The following is a 14,975-nucleotide window of genomic DNA, read 5'->3' as shown; positions in this document are numbered from 1 at the left end:
GACTGTTTATACTAGGAACTACTTGTGTTTCTTCCCAATCAACTAACACATAAATAACTTCATTTTAGTTATTATTGAGATATAGTCTCATGTGTAGCTCTAACTGACCTTGAACTCACTACACAGACTAGGCTGGCATTAAACTCAGAGGCTGGCCTGACTCTGCTGCCCTATTGCTCTGATTAAAGGCATGTGCCACCATAACGTTTATGTTTCAATACTAAAAATATTCATTGACTGCATGGAGCTTATTGCTTTGCTTGTGAAATTTGTAATTATATATTAAAAGCTCCTTGGACAGTGAACCTATTACTACACAAGTACACGAATGCATACGTTCTATGCTTTGACTTCAGTTTGTTCTGACAGTCAATCTGTTCTTGAGGCTAGGTAAATTTAACTCCTCAAAGCTTCCTCCTCCGCAGATGGGAACAGATACAGAGAGCCACAGGCAGACAATATGCAGAGAGTGAGGGGCTTTGAACTACTCAGACTAAGTGGATGTCTCCATCACATCCTTTACTTCATGGCTCAGGGGACCCTGCAGAAGAGGAGGCAGAAAGAGTGTAAGTACCAGAAAGGATGGGCCATACGAAAAAAGCAAGGCTTTCTAAACACAACAAGATTGAGGCACATATGAACTCAGAGACTGATGCAGCATTCGCAGGGCCTGCATAGGTCTTCACAAGACGATGGGTCTCTGCTTCTATATCTATTTCTTGTGCCTTTTGTGTGTGTGGGGTGGTGGCGATTTTCTTTCTTTCTATTTGTTTCTTGCTATTCTGACATGTTTGTTTTTATCATATCATATCGTATTTATTATATGACTATTCCCAGGAAGCCCATTTTTTTTGTCTAATGAGACACAGAAAGGGAGTAGATCTGAGTGGGAGGGGACGTAGGGAGAAATTTGGAAGAGTAGAGGAAAAGGAAAACGTAATCAGGGTATACTGTATGAAAAACTATTTTCAGCCTGGTGCGGTGGCGCATGTCTTTGATCCCAGCACTCAGGGAGGCAGAGGCTAGCAGCTCTCTGTGAGTTTGAGGCCAGCCTGGTCTACAAAGAGAGTTCCAGGACAGCCAAGGCTACACCAAGAAACCTTGTCTCAACAAAACAAAACAAAACAAAACAAAACAAAACAAAACAAAACAAAACAAAAAAAAACATCCAAAAGTGGGATAGGCAGGTAGTACCTGGGAAATACCAGTGGTTTTACATTTACTTCTACACGGAAAAGGCCATGCTGAGAAATGTACCCCAGAGCTATGGCTTAAAGCCATCATTGGGTTCTAGTGCTTGAATGAAAACGAGGACATGACTGTCCCTAGGTGTGGGTGAGGAGAAGGTTTTTACTGTACAGGTGAGGGGAGAGCACAGCTGGAGGCATCTGGAAGGGTCCAGACTGGATGTGGCCAGAAGAATAAACCAGGCCATGAGAGGAGAGAGTGGGGGAGGAGAGCAAGGGAGAAAGAGAAGAGTGAGGGAAGAGGAGAGAGGGCGAATAGATGAAAAGAGGAGCCAAGGACCAAGAGGCCAAGAAAGCACGCGGCCAAAGTGCCTGGGTTTTATAGGAAAATGGAAGCTGGGGATGGCTATTCTTGGTGTCAACTTGGACTACGTCCGGAGTGAATTACAACCCAGAAATGCAGGGTGCATCTGTGAGAGGTTACTTTTGCTTGGTTTGAAGTGGGTGAATCTACTTCTAGTCTGGACCTTGTAGGTAGAAAGACTCAGGCCTTTGATCCAGATCTTGAGGCGGGAAGACACACCTTTAATCTGGACCACACTTTCTGCTGGAAGCCTATATAAGGACATGGAAGAAGGGAGCTTTCACTTGCTGCCTTGTAAGCACAGCCATTCTTTTACTAGCATTGGAGCCTGCTTCTTTGGGATTCCAGCTCATGCTGAAGACCAGCTGAGACATCCAGCCTTGTGGACTGAGCAAATACTGGATTTTTGGTCTTTCATAGCCAGCCATTGTTGAATTAGCTGGACTGTAGCCTGCAGACTATAGCCAATCTCTCTCTCTCTCTCTCTCTCTCTCTCTCTCTCTCTCTCTCTCTCTCTCTCTCTCTTATATGTAGTCTGTGAGTGTGTAATCTATGAATATATACATTATATATTTATATATTCTCTATATGTCTATATAGATATAGATACATATATAGAGATGAATAGATAAATAAATAGATAGATAGATAACTCTAGAGAACCCTGATTAATACAGGAGAGAAGGAAAGGCCAGGCCCTGGAGAGGCTTAGGATAGGGATGGGGAAAGAAGTGATGAAGAGCCAGGACTGTGTAACAGGTACTCACTGAGAGCTTGGCGGCCAGCATCCACTCTGCTATGTTAGATAGGCACCTCAGTTAACCTTTTGTCCTGGGTTTCTTTGAGACCAAACAGTGCCTTCTAATGTGGCAGTAAAATGATTCACTCTTACAATATGACTAGTAAAAGCTGCGGTGGATTATGAAGTAGAGAAATTAGTGTCTGGTTTTCTGCAGGTTATTCGACCTCTTTGGAATTCTAGTTCTCTTCTAAAGTCAGATGAGGGTTGTGAGGATACAATTAGCTTTCCAGTTGTCTCTCTAGAGAGAAAAGGATTTCCCGAGCCATATACTGTAGTCTAATGGACTGTCGCTAGACTGCGGTGTACATGGTGGCACAGCTCCCCTCTGGGGTAAGTGTTTATTCTGCTATGGAGATGTTTCTTATTTTAGCATGGCATAATTTGCAAGAACCCTTTAGGTTTGGTTGTCACTCCATTCTTTTTTGCTCATATTTGATGAGACTAGATTTACCCCAGGCTGTTCATGAAACTGGACATGACTTATTGATCTGTAAGTGCTGATTTCCAGAGCAATCAATGGACTACAGAAATGTACCCAACTCAGTTCAAGTTATTCACAAACAAAAAACGGAAAGCTAGTATTTGCTTTACTTTTTGTTTCCAAGTGGGATCTACCAGAAGCTGTCCTAGTACAGAATCAACTAAACAAATATTTCGTGAAAGTTGCAAGTTGACAGACAAAAGGACCCTTTTAATTGGGGGATGGGAGTGGCAATTAGGTTAGGTTACATTGATCAAACTGCTGGGTTCATTTTGAATTAGAGCCCCACAGCCACCTGACCAGAGTCTCTATAACAGCAGCAGTGGCCACAGCAGCCACAGCAGCCGCAGCAGCCGCAGCAGCCACAGCAGTTGGTTTATTAAACAGCCACACACGGTGCAACTTGAAGGTTCTGCAAAGTCAACTGGAATTTTCTGATCTAACTGTAAGGTAAGTGATAAGTGCACAGGTTGTGATGATTATGAGAAATGTATAAGAAGTCCCTCTTGGATTAAAAAGAAAAGATCTAAACCTGGCAAGGACTGTTAGCTTCTTAAACAGGAGACCCTAAGTCAGTATTTGCTAATAAAATAAGCCTGAATGGTTTAAGGGTCTGCAGCCAGTTAACTGTAGTCAGTAGAAAGTTCTTTTCAGGTTTTCATTGCTGGTGTTGGTTCTTGGTTGTTTCCTAGGAACTTCAGAAACAATGTCTTTGCTATTTAAAAGTAATTTCCACATTTAAAATAAAAAGTGGCTACAATAAGTATATATATTTTAGGGTGTCAAAATAGAGACTAAAACTACAAACCAAACAGAATGTTTTAAACATTTTTAGAAGAATAATTATGCAAAAACACCTTCACTCTTTAAGATAGGATCAAGCTTAAGAAACGATTGCCTAAATGAATGAGATATGAATATTTAAATTTCCCCTTTTGTATACTCTTATTTTATGTTTCAAATAACTCACAAATATATAGAATAAAATATAAAACAGAGCTTTGTGCGTGGTGGCACACACCTTTAATCCCCAGCACTCAGGAGGCAGAGGCAGGTGGATCGTTGTGAGTTTGAGGCCAGCCTGGTCTACAAAGGGAATCTAGGACAGCCAAGGCTACACAAAGAAACCAAACCAAACCAACCAACCAACCAACCAAAACCCAATAAACAAACAAACAAACAAACAAAAGCGTCATTTTTTCCAAATTTTGTGAGGTAGACTGGGTACTGTGGTCCACTCCTGAAAGCCTAATACAGTTAAGGCAAGAGAATTTGTTTCTTTGAGGCCAGCTTGGGTTGTATAGTGAGACACTGTCTCAAAACAAAGATCCTCAAATGATGAGAAACATCTATTACTTTCTCTATTCTTGAGCTCTATAGTTTTATGTCAACTTGACACAAGCTGGGGTCATCTAAGAATGAGAAAATGCCTCCACACTGGGCAGTAGTGGTTTACCCCTTTAATCCCAGCACTTGGGAGGCAGACGCCAGGGGATCTCTGTGAGTCTGAAGCCAGCCTGGTCTACAGAGTGAGTTTCAGGTTGCGGGTAGGCCTGTAAGATATTTTCTTAATTAGTGATTGGTGGGGGCGGGGCCCAGCTTATTGTGAGTGGGGCCATCCCTGGGCTGGTGGTCTTGGGTTCTATAAGGAAGCAGGCAAGGAAGATAGGGCAAGAAAGCCAGTAAGCAGGATCACTCCATGGCCTCTGCAGCATCCTTTTCTCCAGGTTCCTGCTGTTTGAGTTTCTGCCCTGGCTTTTTTTGGGTGATGAACAGGGATGTGGAAGTGTAAACCAAAAAATCCTTCCTTCCTCAACTTGCTTTTTTTGTTCATAGTGTTTCATTGTATCAGTAGACACCCTAACTAAGACAAATTCTATTTAAAATTTTATTCTTTCATTTGTGGTAAAGTTTACATAGTTTTTGTTGTTGTTTTTTGTTTGTTTGTTTTTTGACAGAGGGTTTCTCTGTGTAGCCATGGCTGTCCTGAACTCACTTTGTAGAGCCGGCTGGTCTCCAACTCACAAAGATCCACCTGCCTCTGCCTCTCTGAGTGCTGGGATTACAGGCGTGCGCCATTGCACCTGTCTTATGTTTTTATCAGATGAAATCAATCATATTTTCTTGTATAAAAAAGGGGCTTATTTGTTTTATTTGTATGAGTGTTTGGCTTGGATGGATGTCTGTGCACCACTCGCATGCTTGGTGTCTGCAGCGCTCAGAAGAGGAAGGTGGAGCTCTTGGAACAAGGGTAGTGAATGGTGGAAACCTACCATGTGGGCGCCGAGAATCATAACCACTGAGCCATCTTCCTGGCCCCAATCATATTTTCTTAGAAATCTGTTGTCCCTTCCTATTCAATTTAGCCGTTTCTGCCTCTTCCTTCTCCCTTCTAATGCTCCCTCTATGCTTCTCACATGACACTTGAGGGATTTTCTTCCCACGCTCATATATAAAAATATAAATATATATTACATATGCATGTGTATGTGTGTATATTTATGGCATTTTATTTTATTTGGTGACTGAAAGTCATACATTGACCTATGGATTAATTTACATGGGGGGTACTGAAATCTTTACAATAATGAGTTTTCTAATTCCTGTTGGTTTTTCAGATGAAATTTCAATCTCAATGTGTGTGCCACACCATCCCCTATTTCAGGCCTCCCAAATATGTGAATTATAGGCGTGCATGAGAATTATAACCATGCCTGAGTTCTTCTTTTTAAATTGGGAGTATTGCTATGTTTCTCAAGCTGGCCTCAAATTCCTGGGCCTCCCTCAAAGCCTCTAAATCCAGGTGTGTGTGTGTGTGTGTGTGTGTGTGTGTGTGTGTGTGTGCGCGCAGGCTCGCACACGCTTTGTTTTGGGGTTTTGTGTTTGTTTGATTGATTGATTGAGTGAGTGAGTGAGTGAGTGAGCGATTGGTTTTTCTTAGATCCACATGCCTTCTGGACTTTTCCACTTTGCCATTTGAATAAAAAGATCTTTATCACTAAATACAATTTCTAAGATTGATGTTCTTTGGAAGCCTGCTGCAGGATATTTGATCACATTGTGAGCCCTGAGATGGTGAACTGGAAAAATCCGTTTCTAATGGTGGTATGGCTCAAACCTCTGGTCCTAGAGCTTTCTGTTTACTGTAAGCAAGCAGTGCTCAGCCCTAGCACACACCTTTAATCTGAGAGCTAAATAAAGTCAACCACAGGTTAAGAGGTAGAGCAAGTAGCCATCCCACAGGGAGTGAACATAAGTGAACAAAAAGGATGGACATTGCGGAAAAGGCTATTTAAGACATCGTGGGAGGGGCGCTTTCCTTCTGGGATGTCGGCTGAGTAGGAAAGTCAGCGGGGTGCTTTCTCTGCCTCTCTGAGCTAGCAGGTTTTCACCCCAGTATCTGACTCCTGAATCCTTATTTGTAAAATCGAACATTTTAGGATTTTGTTTTTAAAAACAACAAAAGCCATTTTCTATTCTAATATTACAAACACACTCTGTTCTGCTGCTGCTGCTGCTGCTGCTGCTGCTTGAGACAGGGTCTCATACGGCCCAGGCTTGTCTTGAACTCACTGTGTAGCCAAGGGTGGCCTTGAACCTCTGATCCTCTTGGCTTTACTTTCCAAGTCATGGGATTAGCAGTGTGCCCCGCCACAGTTTTATGTAGTGTACCGGGGATTGAGCCCAGAACTTCATACATGCTAGGCCAGCACTTTACCAACTGAGCCAAATCCCCTGCTAAAACATTCATTTGCATTTGAAGGTGGCTTCAAACTCTTAGTCCCCTGCCTCTCAGGCTTCCACGTGCTGGATTGTGGGTATGGGACACCATGTCCAGAGCGTCTCGTCCCCCCCACCCCCCACCAAGAAAGAGTCTCATTATTTTCCCAGGCTAACCTCAAACTCTTGGTTTCCGAGTTCTCTAGTTTCAGAGATTATGGGAACAGCAATATGCCCAGTTATTATTGTAAGACTTTTATTATCTACTCTTTTACATTTAATTTTTTCTTTCTGTTTTTTTGAGACAGGATTTTTCTGTGTAGCTCTGGTGGTATTGGAACTCTTTCTGTAGACCAGGCTGGCCTCAAACTCGAGAGATCCACTTGCCTCTGCCTCCTGAGTGCTGGAATTAAAGGCATGCACCACCACACCTGGCTTACATTTATTATTTTATTCCATCTGAGATGTATTTTGTGTTTGGAGATGATTATGAAAAATATTTAAGAATCATATTTTTCTCCTGTAATTTTTCTGGTTCGTATTCATTTTGTCTTTTCAGTCTTGGTCCACCTTATGTGTTAGTAGGAGCCCTTAGTGGTCAGTTACTGTGATGGACCAGATATACCAGGATTGTTGAGTTTGTGGCTTCTGACCCAGTGCCTAGGTAGTGGAAAGCTTCAGAGAATATTTTGGATAGATGAATTTTAAAATAAAAAATTATGTCATTGTCTATTTTAACTTACTTATATTCTTTTTTTCCCTATTTTTTTAAAATCTGGAAGCCTTCCACATATGAGAAATCTTTAGGTTACTGTGCTGGCTAGTCTTGTGTCAAATTGACACACAGGGACTGGAGAAGTGGCTCAGCTCTGGCTGTTCTTCCAGAGGTCCTGAGTTCAATTCCCAGAAACCACATGGTGGCTCACAACCATCTATAATGAGATCTGGTGCCCTCTTCTGGTGTGCAGGTGTACATGCAAGCAGAACACTGTATATGTAATAAATAAATCTTCTTTAAAAATTGACACACAAATTAGAGTTATCTAAGGGGAGGGAATCTCAATTAAGAAAATGCTTCCATAGGATCTGCCTATAAGGCATTTTCTTAGTTAGTGACTGAGGGGTTAGGGCTCAGCCCATTGTGGGCGGTGCCATCTGCAGGCTGGTGGTCCTGGGTTCTATAAAAAAGCAGGCTGAGCAAGCCATGAAAAGGAAGCCAGTAAGTAGCACCTTTCTGTGGCCTTTACATCAGCTTCTGCCTTCAGGTTCCAGCCCTGCTTGAGTTCCTGCTCTGATTTTTTCCAGTGATGGACTATGATCTGGAAGTGTAAGCTGAATAAACCCTTTCCTCCCTAGCTTGTTTTTGGTCATGGTGGGTTTTTTTGTTTGTTTGTTTTTTTGTTTTTTGTTTTTTATCACAACAGTAGAAACCCTAACCCCTTACTAAGCATTTTAACTTCATGAACCTTGAAAAGCATTATTTTTTCAGGATAAACAAAGTCATTTGTGCATGCCACTTATGCCTTCATTCTTTCCTAGACTCCAAGCTTTCTAGATAAACAGTTTATATTAACTTCTTCAAGTCTGCAAAAACTTCCATGAAGACATCAGGCAGATGTGGTGGTGCACACCTTTAATCCTAGCACTAGGGAGGCAGAGGCAGGCAGATATCTGTGAGATAGAGACCAGCCTTGTAAACAAAGCAAATTCCAGGACAGCTTGGGCTGTTACACAGAGAAATCCTGTCTTGAAAAACCAAAAAAGAATTCCACAAAGACGGCTTCCCAGATGTGCCTTACTGGCACTGTTTCTGTGTCTGCCTAAACATTACCATTCCCCTGACTTGAAACCGTTTCCAAGGATTTACTCAGATGGCTTCTTTTTATGTATGCTTTATCTCACAATGGCAGCCATGAGTGGTGTAAGCTGAGAGCCTGTTTTGCTTTCCCCTGTTGATAATACAGTGAAATACTCACAGGATCGTATTGTTACCTTCTGTGTAGAGCGGGTCACCATGCCACGGAGAGTCTGTACTTGCGAGGGTGGGGGTGGGGGAGAGTGTGCACCTCTTCAGGAAGTGAGGCAGAGAATGCAAACATCACAAAATTCTTCTAGGCCAAATGTCAAATGGATGATTGTAGAAACTCAGGGAAGGAAAAGGTAAGTGGGAGTTGGACTGCATAGAGAGAGAGAGAGAAAAAAAAGGGGGGGCTTCTCAAATGAATAGAAAAGTAAGCAAGACTGCGGAGTGCACTGTGCAAATATGGAAACTAATAGGTATTCTGGAACAAAAGGGAACGGCAGGTGGCAGAGAAAATGGTAAGAAGTAAATTGAGTTAGATTAGAGGGGGTTTGGTTCCGAAACTGATATTCCTTGGAAAATTCCAGCTTCTTCAAGTATAAGCTAGATGTCAGGATTTGTGTTGACGTAAGCAAAGGATCTGTGATGTTTATGAGCATGCACCTTTACAAGTAACACCCCTCAGTTTTATTAGCCTCCTTGTTATCTGTACATTTCAGACGTGGATTTCTAACCATGGGAGACTGGAACTTACTGGGCGGCATCCTAGAGGAAGTTCACTCCCACTCAACCATTGTGGGGAAAATCTGGCTGACTATCCTGTTCATCTTCCGAATGCTGGTACTTGGTGTCGCCGCTGAGGACGTCTGGGATGATGAGCAGTCCTCTTTTGCCTGCAACACCCAGCAGCCAGGTTGTAACAATATCTGTTATGATGACGCTTTCCCCATCTCCTTGATCAGATTCTGGGTTTTGCAGATCATCTTTGTGTCTTCGCCTTCTTTGGTGTATATGGGCCATGCACTTTACAGACTCAGGGACTTTGAGAAACAAAGGCAGAGGAAGAAGTCACACCTTAGAGCCCAGATGGAGAACCCAGACCTTGACCTGGACGAGCAGCAAAGGGTAGAGAGGGAGCTGAGGAGACTCGAGGAGCAGAAGAGGATTCACAAAGTCCCTTTGAAAGGATGCCTGCTGCGTACTTATGTCTTGCACATCTTGACCAGGTCTATGTTAGAAGTGGGGTTCATGATAGGCCAATATATCCTCTATGGATTTCAGATGCGCCCCCTTTACAAATGCTCCCAACCCCCTTGCCCCAATGCGGTGGACTGCTTTGTGTCCAGGCCCACAGAGAAGACTATTTTCATGCTCTTTATGCACAGCATCGCCGCCATCTCCCTGTTACTCAATATCTTGGAAATATTTCATCTTGGCATCAGGAAAATCATGAGAGCACTTGACGGCAAATCCAGCGGCGGGAGCACGGAGAACGAAACAGGCCCTCCATTCCATTCAGCGAACTACGCAGGGGCCCAGCAGTGTGTGGTTTGCTCTTTACCTGAAAAAATCTCGCTCCTTCAAGCCAACAATAAACAGCAGGTCATCCGAGTCAATATACCAAGGTCTAAAAGTATGTGGCAAATTCCACACTCCAGGCAACTTGAGGTAGATGTTTCCTGTAGCAAAAGAGACTGGGCTGAGAAAGTTGAGAACAGTGGACGACGGTTCCATGTCCACAGCCCGTGTCCCCACGATGTCAGTGCCAGAATTCAGCACCCAGGACAGCAACCATGCCCCTCCTGCTTTGGCCCCAAGAATGTAACATCTCAGTCCTGGTTAGGTACAATGACAGCTTCTCAACACTGTCCATCAGCTACATTAGAAGCCTGGGAGCGATCCCAGGGCCAAGAAGCTTCAGGCAAACCTCTTACAGATCGTCACAGTCACTTCCAAGGCAGTGATGGCAGTGCAAGAGAGAGTGGGGTTTGGACAGACAGACTAGGCCCAGGTAGTCGCAAGGCCAGCTTTCTATCGCGGCTGATGTCAGAAAAGGGACAACGGCATAGTGACACAGGAAGCTCACGGTCTCTGAATAGCTCCTGCCTGGATTTTCCGCATGGGGAAAATAGCCCCTCACCTCTGCCGTCAGCCACTGGGCACAGAGCGTCAATGGTAGGTAAAGGTAGCTGTGTTGATCCACTCCCTCACTCTTCCCCTTTCACCCTACAGGGGGTGTATGAATATGTATAGAGATGGCTCAGTGGTTAAGAGCACTGTCTGCTCTTCCAAAAGACCTGGGTTCAATTCCCAGCACCCACGTGGCAGCTCACACCTGTCTGTAATTCCAGTTAGAAGGGATCTGACACCCCCACACCAATGTACATAAAATAATATTAAATAAATTATTTAAAAAAAGATAAAAGAGGTGGCTTATGAGAGAAATTAAGTTATGGAAAGTAAAATTTATTCATTCCATTCAATTAATAATTGAATAATAATTTAATTGAATAATAATATAATTAAATAGTGATAAATAATAATTCATACAGTTAATGCAATGAATGTATAGAAAAATTACACTATGGGGCTAGAGATACAGTTCAGCACTTAAGAGAACTGACTGCTCTTTCAGAGAACCCTGGTTCAATTCCCAGCACCCACATGGCAGCTCACAACTGTCTGTAACTCCAAGATCTGACACACTCACATAGACATGCGTGCAGTCAGAACACCAATGCAAAGAAATTTCAAAAAGAAAATTACACTAATCATGATGGTAAGTGATGGGTATGGTTAAAATACTATCTTCTCCATTAAAAGTCTCAAAGTAGAGTTGTGAGCGTGAGAGACAGGTGCAAGTGCTGTGCTGCTGAAAGCTGCCATGTCAATGGGGCCCGTGGGCTGAGGAAGAAGCAGCTGGCTCTAAAACTGTGGGTTGGGGATGCTTCACAGGTGAAGTTACTTTGAACTGAATCTTGAAAGATGGTTCTTCAGAGCCACTAGGAACGCAGCACAGGTGAACCCTGCCAGCCAGGCTCTCTGGAGGAGCAGCTGTGGGTGGCCGGAGCACAGAACACGATGAGGGTTGCAGAGACAGGGATGTCCAGAGAAATGAAGACCTTCAATCAAGGGAATGCAGAACAAAGGACATGAAGCAGAGCTGAAGAGATGGCTCAGTTGGAACAAACATGTATTATAGTAGCAATCCATGTGTCCCTGAATTACTTAAGAGATGAGTCTAAGAGCGTTAAAGCCTGCAGTATTAATACTACCTCCATTAAAGACAAACTTCACTGGGGAATCGGATGCACAGTAATCAATCTTCTCCTGAATGTCTGTGTGTTCATAACAGTCAGTGGTTACCAGTGGCTGCAGCCAGCCACAATATCAGATTTTTTTTTTTAACCAACTAATGTCTGTCCTTCCTTGAGTTATCACTGGATAGGTTCTGTAATTAAGTAATGAGAAAAAAAGTATGTGCGTGTGTATACATGTGCATACGCATGTGTGTGTGTGTGTGTGTGTGTGTGTGTGTGTGTGTGTTGGTGGAGTGCTAGGTAGATGACTGTGCTGGTAAAGCACCCACAGAGCTCCAACTCCCAATACTCACATAAAAAGCTAGAGTGGAAAAATGCATTTGTAATCTCAGCTCTGGGGAGGCAGAGACAGTAGGCTCTTCGGTGTTTGCTGGCCAGCTAGTTCTGCCAAATCAGAGAGCTCTAGGCTTAGTGAGAGAGCCCCTCTCAAAAAATAAGGTAGAGAGTGATAGAAAAATATGTTCGATATGAGTCTCTAACCTTCACATTGTGCATGAACACACACTCATCTCGAACACACTCACAAACACAAACTCACACACATACAGGAAGAGAAAGCTCTCTGTCGAAGTGTCGAGAATGACTCAGAGCAGACATCTGCTCGCCTGAGTTTTTCTCAACTAACTGAGGGGGCCGTACGCTGTTGATTTAATACCTCCGGCGGTAACGGCCATACACAAATATTTGGTGAGATAGTCCACCAAGACCAAAGCCAGCATTGCACTGGTTTAATTAGGTCCTCTGAAAAGCCATTGTGAGAGTAGTATTTCCATGGGTATCATGAAGTGCAGTGGATATCTACTTTGGTTTCTTTATAATTTAGAAACAAAGATGACACGTGCTTTAACGACTGCTCTGAACAGTCTGGGTTTGCCTTTGTTTCCATGAAAATGAAACTCTCTCCAAGTTTGGGTGTGTGTGGGGGGGGAATCCCAAGTGGGTTCATTTGCTGGAACTCACATCCATGTTTCTTTTTTTGCTTCACTCTTTGTGCTAACAAATGCATCCTCCAGCCCAGTTCAAACTTCCTTTGTGTTTACTGAATCCTTTTACTATTCTAAAGCAGACTAGACTAGGTCTCGCCCATTTAGACTTTTATTAATATCTTCTCTCAAACCATTACTCATGTACTCCTGAACACCAGAAGAGGGCACCAAATCTCATTATATAGATGGTGGTGAGCCACCATGTGGTTTCTGGGAATTGAGCTCAGGACCTCTGGAAGAGCAGCCAGTGTTGTTACCCTCTGAGCCATCTCTCCTGCCCCAGTCCTCACTTCTTAGTGGCCATGCTTAGGGTCAATGTATACACGCTTAAAACTCTAAGCCAAATTAGAACAAGGAGTCTTAGTTGTGACTATAGATTCCAGTCATCTGGGAGCTTTAAGGATGTCGCGCTCAGGACTCCAATTAAAAAAAGAGCCCCCGTGAGCGGTGCATAGACAATCATCAGTATTTTGTCTGTGGTGAGTGCAATGTGCAGCCCAGGCTAAAACCATTACTTCAGAGTAATTGTCAGCGACTCCGCACTGGCAAAGTCAGCAGGACACCTTTGGTCTCCTTTCTTGCATCTCCTTCCACAGGAGGCCTTGTGTGTAGCAGGTGCGTTCATCCTTCAGCTTGTCTCCTGGAGGAGGACCGCAAAGCTCAGAGGCCCAGAGGACAGATGAATGGGAAGCACATCTCTTTATCTTTTATTCTTTCCTGCATGGATTTCTTTGTATTCACATATTAAAAAAAAAAAAAAAAAAGCCCCAAATGGCTTGACCTGAGGAAATGCATCATAAACACAGGACACAGGGTGGGAATACAGCTTAATGACAGAGCACTTGCCTGGCATGCACGGGCTCCGCAACACCACCACCAAGACCCCCACAAAGGACATGGAAGTCCAGTCAGGCATTACATTGGTCAGTTTTCATTACGGTTATGAAATACATTAGAGAGGCTCACTTTACAAGGAAAAGAGTTCCATTTACCTCATAGTTACAGATGTCCAAAGACATGGCCCCAGTGTCGGCTCACCTCTGGTGCATCCCAAGGAACCAGTCTCGATGTCCATCACAGATAGATGACTATAAAATATGTGGTCTACGTACATACTGGTGTAAAGAAAAATAAAATCATGACATTATTCTGGAAAACAAGTGCAACTTGTGAAATTAAATGAAATAAGCCAGACTCAGAAAGCTAAATGCTACGTTTTCTCTCACATGCAGGATCTAGATTTGAATTTACATATACACAAATATATGTGCATATTTATATATGTGTTTGTAGGTCATGAAACTAGAATAGGGTTCACAGAAGAAAAGGAAGAATTCACAAAGGGAAGCGGGCATTAGAGAGGGTGGAGCTGCTGCACAGGTACCAGGAAAGCAGAAGGGGCCTCACTGGGAGGAGGGAGGGAACCAGCTGAAGCTGGGGAGGGGAATGGGGCAGAGAAAGAAGCGAAAACAAAGTATAGTGCCACACACATGCCAAGATGCCATGATGAATTCAGATTCTGTGTATGCTAACCTAAGAAATTAGTTTAAAAATAAACAAAGCTGGGCATAGTGGCACACACCTATAATCCCAGTATGTGGAGAGGCAGAGGCAGGAGGATCTCTGTGAACTAGAGGCTAGTCTGGTCTACAAAGCAAGTCCAGGGGAGCCAAGGCTACACAGAGAAACCCTGCCTCAAACCTCCCAAAAATAAAATAAAATAATATAAACACAATAATATTTACAACGACAAAAGAAAAAACAAACCAAAAAAAAAAAAAAAAACCTCTAAAGCTTTGCCCCACCCCCTGAAGCTGCAGTTATAGATGGTTGTGAGCCACCTCACATGGGTGCTGGGGACTGAATTCTGGTCCTCTGAAGAGCAGCAAGTGCCCTTTACCACACTGAGCCATTTTTCCAGCCCTAAATAGAACATTCTATATTTTAATTACTTTCTGTATAGACTAAGGATTTTGGCACCAGATGTATAAACTGAGGACATAACTGCTCCCAGGTATGGTTGAGGGGGAGGTTTTTTTATTGTAGATATGAGGGGAAGAATATAGCCAGAGGCATCTGAAACAGTAGAGAGAGAAAGTATAAGGAACATTGCCAGGCCATAGGAGGAGGGGGAGAGAGAGAGAGAGAGAGAGAGAGAGAGAGAGAGAGAGAGAGAGAGAGAGAGAGACAGAGAGAGAGAGACAGAGACAGAGAGAGAGAGAGACAGAGAGAGAGAGAGAGAGAGACAGAGAGAGAGACAGAGAGAGAGAGAGAGACAGAGAGAGACAGAGAGAGAGACAGAGAGAGAGAGAGA

The 14,975-nt window shown here is 43.3% G+C and overlaps 1 protein-coding gene across 1 annotated transcript in view; it reads left to right on the top strand.

Annotated features, from left to right (window-relative positions):
• Window positions 1–9,090: 9,090 nt before the first annotated feature.
• The window catches only part of GJA10 (gap junction protein alpha 10), a gene marked incomplete at its 5' end in the record, with an annotated part of 7,282 nt that continues 1,397 nt past the window's right edge, over window positions 9,091–14,975 (top strand). The window contains one exon of the mRNA XM_084777525.1: window positions 9,091–10,530. Within this exon, the coding sequence (XP_084633651.1) occupies window positions 9,091–10,530 (1,440 nt within the window). The remainder of the gene's footprint in view (window positions 10,531–14,975) is intronic.

This window comes from Acomys minous (assembly GCF_964271855.1).
Source record: "Acomys minous genome assembly, chromosome: 1".
NCBI lineage: Eukaryota > Metazoa > Chordata > Mammalia > Rodentia > Muridae > Acomys > Acomys minous.
Note: the sequence above shows the minus strand (reverse complement) of the source record. Positions and strands in the feature narration are given on the sequence as shown.